The following is a 6,184-nucleotide window of genomic DNA, read 5'->3' as shown; positions in this document are numbered from 1 at the left end:
CTCTAAGAAATGTGCTTGACAGACTGGGTCATCTGTACATACACAGCTGAGAGTGAAAAATGGATGCCTGTGTATCAACAGAGAATAAAACGAGGAGATTTCTTTATTTATTTGTAGGTGTTACAGGTTGTAAGGATGTCTTGTCAGGTTTGGTACTGGTCAAAACAACCTATTTATTTATTGATTCATATGACAGCACTATACACCGTGCTTGAAACTGGGGAAGATACTGTATATGACGTGATTGAAAATTTGTTTTTCAAAGTTTTCTGATGTATATGTGCTAGATAAAGACGTTAGCATTGATGAGGGTTTGAAGTGCATCTGCTTTGAAATCTATCACACTAAAAATAATTTCTAAAATGTGATATGCCTGCACAAGTATTATAATGTTATTATAATGCTGCCATTGGAAAAAATTATGTTATTTATACTTATATAATGCTGCCATTGGAAAAAAAAAATGATGTTATGTTGTGATCTATATTATAATGCTACAATTGTAAACACATCGTTGTTATTTTGTTATTTAAGTTCTATTGAAACAATGTATTTCTGTTTATCATAATCACAATAAAAAAAGTGTGTTTAAAAAAAAATAGCAAAAATTGCTTATTTGAGGGCTAAGAATGAAAAAAAAATAAGGCATTCTTAACATGGAAATTGCTAAAATAAATGGGCAGTTGGGTGGTTAAAAAACATGATGAACATTTTTAATTTTATATATAAAATTGTTATATTAAAAACACAGGTTTTATTTTCAAACACTGAAATGACAGCTGGGCCGCAGATGTACAATGCAGAGCGCACAGTGTGTGTGGTTTAATACAGCTGCTCTTCTAACCATTTTCTCTTCATTTTCTAGGACTGTCTGCAAGGTAAACTCTGCGGCACATCCTGTTTAAAAGTTTACTACAGTCATTTAGCAGTTTTCTCCTCATTTTTCCCATGGCTATACTACGCATTTGCCATAGTTTGTTAATACGCTTTGCCATGCCTTTCTGTGCTTTACGATGCTTACCTATGCTTAGGGTTCTTTGTTTTCGGTTGTCACAGATTTTCAGAGGAATTCCTGTTTCTTTTCATTATCCTTACTGGTTTGTACAGGTTTTCTCCCACATTGACCTTGCTTAATCTTTGTCCTCCAGCCGCAGTACCACTTGAAATCACTAGTAGTGCAATTCATTTGTGATGCGTGTTGTAAACACATGGAAGCTCTTTTTCTGCAGTGTGCTTGAGGCTTGTCAAGTTTGCTTGGGCATCAGCACAAAGGAATATCCACTAGAAACGGTCTCCCTTACTGAATCCCTGCTGAGATCCTCACTGCTCCCTTACTGAATCCCTGCTGAGATCCTCACTGCTCCCTTACTGAATCCCTGCCGAGATCCTCACTGCTCCCTTACTGAATCCCTGCTGAGATCCTCACTGCTCCTTACTGAATCCCTGCTGAGATCCTCACTGCTCCTTACTGAATCCCTGCTGAGATCCTCACTGCTCCTTACTGAATCCCTGCTGAGATCCTCACTGCTCCCTTACTGAATCCCTGCTGAGATCCTCACTGCTCCTTACTGAATCCCTGCTGAGATCCTCACTGCTCCTTACTGAATCCCTGCTGAAATCCTCACTGCTCCCTTACTGAATCCCTGCTGAGATCCTCACTGCTCCTTAGTGAATCCCTGCTGAGATCCTCACTGCTCCCTTACTGAATCCCTGCTGAGATCCTCACTGCTCCCTTACTGAATCCCTGCTGAGATCCTCACTGCTCCCTTACTGAATCCCTGCTGAGATCCTCACTGCTCCGTACTGAATCCCTGCTGAAATCCTCACTGCTCCCTTACTGATTACAGTATAGAATAGTATAAATTGACAAAACAGAATCACAGAATTAAAAATGACTGAAATTGAAAGCTGCACAAGCACAGATGCATCATGTATCTGCTCATGCTGTTCAAATGCATAATGATGAGACTGTTTTCTAGTACAGTGTGGTTTCAGTGCTATATATTTATACAGGTTAAAAACAATGTCATTAAAAGTTAAGATTTAAACATTGTCTCAATAAAGAAGCGTGTATAAAATACTGACTTTATACAAATAGCCGTGAACCTGTCTACCTGGGGACAGGTCCAGCCAGCGCAGGCGCCAGCGTCAGTTTATTATGTTTAGCCATACCAGTACGAAATACCATGATTGTTTTTTTTTATAGTAAAAGTCCCCAATATAATAAAAACCTTCCATAAAGACATGAAGAGCTTTAAAAGCAGCGTTCACTGTGTTGTTTGGACATGTTGCATCGTTGGTTTGTTTTTTCGGTTCTTGACTCTTCGCAGTGTCAGGCCTCTGATTCACCCTTCTTCTTGCCCTCCTCTCCCGTATCGCTGTCTTCTGATTGGCTGTTGCTGAGAACCAATACCTGCGCCTCGCCCCCGGCCTGGTTTGGGCGACTGGACGCTGCTATCAAGCGGCTCTGCTCCTCCAAGTCCTGAAACAAACCATTCAGCATCCTTCACCCTCGTAGGCAAAACCGGATTGAGAGCAAAATATCATGTGCAGAAAAGCATTTCTTGTTTTTTTTTGTTTTTTTTTTGTTTATAAATTTAGTTGTCGCCAATTATTTTTTATTATTTTCTCCCAATTTGGAATGGCCAATTATTTTTTAGGCTCAGCTCACTGCTACCACCCCTGCGCTGACTCGGGAGGGCTAAGACGAACACACACTGTCCTCCGAAGCGTGTGCCGTCAGCCGACCACTTTCACACTGCAGACTCACCATGCAGCCACCCAAGAGCTACAGCGTCGGAGGACAACGCAGCTCTCAGGCAAGCCCGCAGGCGCCCAACCAGACTACAGGGGTCGCTGGTGCGCGGTGAGCCGAGGACACCCTGGCCGACCTAAACCCTCCCTCCCCCCAGACGACACTCGGCCAATTGTGCGCAGCCCCCTGGGAACTCCCGTCCACGGTCGGCTGTGGAATAGCCTGGACTCGAACCGGCGACGTCCAGGCTATAGAGCGCATCCTGCACTCCACGCGGAGCGCCACTCGGGAGCCCCCCTCAGAAAAGCATTTCTAACTCTTTAAACAATACAAACTCAAAGATGGAGGGAAGAAAACTCCACTAGAAATAGCAGAGTGCACGTACAATCTAGGAAAAACACCTCCACTAACACAGAAGAGTGCTAGTCTAGTCTAGGAAGAATATCACCACCAACACAGCAGAGTGCTAGCCTAGTCTAGGAAAAATACTTCCACTAACACAGCAGAGGGCTAGCCTAGTCTAGGACAAATAATTGCACACAAAACAGCTGAGCAGTTAACCAGGTGTAGTCTTGGGTATTGTAAGCAGGACTTTATTCCAATAAGACACTAAAACTAATGCATTAGATATAGCTGAAAGAGTTCAATTCAATGCAATAACAGTGACAATGCATTTCTCTCTCATTCCCCCAGGAAGCGCCCTGTGCTCTGGGCTGGTGGCGTTGCTGCCCCTGGTTCATTCATACCTTCTCAATCTGTTTTTGTTTGCTGATCTCCTCCTGCTGCCTCTCCTTCTCCTTGTCCAGCTCCTTCTGCTTCACTGTCGCTCTGCGATCCTAAATCAGGTCAAACACTGAGTTCAGGGGGAGTCCGGGATAAAGCAGCGACCAGGAACCAGACCACTTCTGAAGATCTGGGTTTAATCACTTACTAGGAACTGGGCGAGCACTTATGGGCCGAATTCTTATGTTCTTATTTTCCTAAGCTGCCCCTTCAATAATACTCTATGATACTGATTCCTCGAGTTCGTGAGACAAGGTAGTTTGTAACTGTATCTAGGAAGTACCTTTTAACAACCTGAACACATCTGCAGTAAAAACAGTTTCTGCCCATGCAAATCCTGCATTTGATATGTATTGAAATAAAAAATGATTTTGCAGAAAACTGCCTTTTATTGTTCTTCTTACCATGTCTGAATGGAAGGCGATCTGCTTCGCCAGCCCGACACTATCACAGATCTGAAAATAAAAGAGAACTGCTGACTAAACAACATGACACACTTCATACTCCTCTACAAGAAAGATCACACGTTTTCATAAAATTACAAAGCACACAATAAAATCCTGTTCGAGGTTAAAAACTCATGCAAGCAGTTTAACAAGGTATAGACCCCACTCATATTAAATACCCTCAAATTGCATTTTACTGACCCTTTGTACGATGATTTCAGTGATCATTGCAATTACTGTTGCAATGATTACTATACTGATACGTCTGTTACGATGCTTTGATGACAGCTGATATTAACGTAAAGAATCTGTTTCTATAGAGCGTGTTGTGGTATAAATGTTTGGAGTGCTGTGTCACTGACATTCAGAGTGCCAGCTTTACAGACACACCGCAGGATTGCAAGAGCAGCTGCTTATAATACAGGTTATATCAGTCAAGTGTCTTTATGTTAGTAAGAAGCAGCACCCTCTGCGACACAGCAGTGTACGGTCAGAAAAGCAAAAGGAAATGTGATCCGATCACAGGATGGACACTGCTGCTGTAGAGAGGTATGAACTCTATTAAGACTAATACAAACGGTTTAATGTTGAAATTCTACCCCAAGACGTGCTTCTATAATATAATATATTAGTACGGGGTATATGGGGGTCTCAGTTCAGAGATTGTTTGAACTGGCTGCACAGGAAGGTGTCCAGAGATAAACAAGCACAGGGTCCTGCAGCGGTGGTGTGTTTGCATGGTACCTTCTCTCCCTCGTTGTTGGACTCGAACACGTAGCACACAGACACTGGCCTGCCCTCCGCTCGGCTCCCTGAGCACTGCAGCACGAAACCCAAGAGGCGCTTGTTCTCCTGGTGAGAGGCGCACAGAACCACGCTGGAGAGAGGAAACTGCACAGTGTGCAGGGGAGAGACAGACAGCGTTACACCAGACTGACTGACCAGCACAAACAGCGTGCAGAGGAGACAGACAGCGTTATACCAGACTGACTGACCAGCACAAACAGCATGCAGGGGAGAGACAGACAGCGTTATACCAGACTGACTGACCAGCACAAACAGCATGCAGGGGAGAGACAGACAGCGTTATACCAGACTGACTGACCAGCACAAACAGCGTGCAGAGGAGACAGACAGCGTTATACCAGACTGACTGACCAGCACAAACAGCATGCAGGGGAGAGACAGACAGCGTTATACCAGACTGACTGACCAGCACAAACAGCGTGCAGAGGAGAGACAGACAGCGTTATACCAGACTGACTGACCAGCACAAACAGCATGCAGGGGAGAGACAGACAGCGTTATACCAGCACAAACATTTCACATGGTATTGCTGTGTATGAACACTGCAGTCTGGTCTCATGTCAGTGTTGTGCATGAACACTGCAGTCTGGTCTCATGTCAGTGTTGTGCATGAACACTGCAGTCTGGTCTCATGTCAGTGTTGTGCATGAACACTGCAGTCTGGTCTCATGTCAGTGCTGTGTATGGACACTGCAGTCTGGTCTCATGTCAGTGTTGTGCATGAACACTGCAGTCTGGTCTCATGTCAGTGCTGTGGTATTGTTGTGCATGAACACTGCAGTCTGGTCTCATGTCAGTGCTGTGGTATTGTTGTGTATGGACACTGAAGTCTGGTCTCATGTCAGTGCTGTGGTATTGTTGTGTATGGACACTGCAGTCTGGTCTCATGTCAGTGCTGTGGTATTGTTGTGCATGAACACTGCAGTCTGGTCTCATGTCAGTGCTGTGGTATTGTTGTGTATGGACACTGAAGTCTGGTCTCATGTCAGTGCTGTGGTATTGTTGTGTATGGACACTGCAGTCTGATCTCATGTCAGTGCTGTGGTATTGTTGTGTATGGACACTGCAGTCTGGTCTCATGTCAGTGCTGTGGTATTGTTGTGTATGGACACTGCAGTCTGGTCTCATGTCAGTGCTGTGGTATTGTTGTGTATGGACACTGCAGTCTGGTCTCATGTCAGTGCTGTGGTATTGTTGTGTATGGACACTGCAGTCTGGTCTCATGTCAGTGCTGTGGTATTGTTGTGTATGGACACTGCAGTCTGGTCTCATGTCAGTGTTTATTCTCTTTTTCTGATAATTGTTTTTAAATATTCAGGCTTTTAAAAGAAATGTTATACCATCCGAAAAGTGAATTGAGCGGTTCTTTCATTCTGGTTTTGCAGACCAGTCC

At 44.0% G+C, this 6,184-nt stretch overlaps 1 protein-coding gene across 1 annotated transcript in view; it reads right to left on the bottom strand.

Annotated features, from left to right (window-relative positions):
- Positions 1-1,880: 1,880 nt before the first annotated feature.
- LOC117412282 (DCC-interacting protein 13-alpha) overlaps positions 1,881-6,184 on the bottom strand; it is a 35,335-nt gene continuing 31,031 nt past the window's right edge. Inside the window, exons 19-22 of the mRNA XM_058988915.1 lie at positions 4,729-4,875; positions 3,943-3,993; positions 3,502-3,591; positions 1,881-2,482 (exon numbers count right to left, since the gene is read on the bottom strand). Coding sequence (XP_058844898.1) covers positions 2,333-2,482; positions 3,502-3,591; positions 3,943-3,993; positions 4,729-4,875 — 438 coding nt within the window. The 3' untranslated portion in view covers positions 1,881-2,332. The remainder of the gene's footprint in view (positions 2,483-3,501; positions 3,592-3,942; positions 3,994-4,728; positions 4,876-6,184) is intronic.

This window comes from Acipenser ruthenus, chromosome 16 (genome assembly GCF_902713425.1).
Source record: "Acipenser ruthenus chromosome 16, fAciRut3.2 maternal haplotype, whole genome shotgun sequence".
Taxonomy (NCBI): Eukaryota; Metazoa; Chordata; class Actinopteri; order Acipenseriformes; family Acipenseridae; genus Acipenser; species Acipenser ruthenus.
Note: the sequence above shows the minus strand (reverse complement) of the source record. Positions and strands in the feature narration are given on the sequence as shown.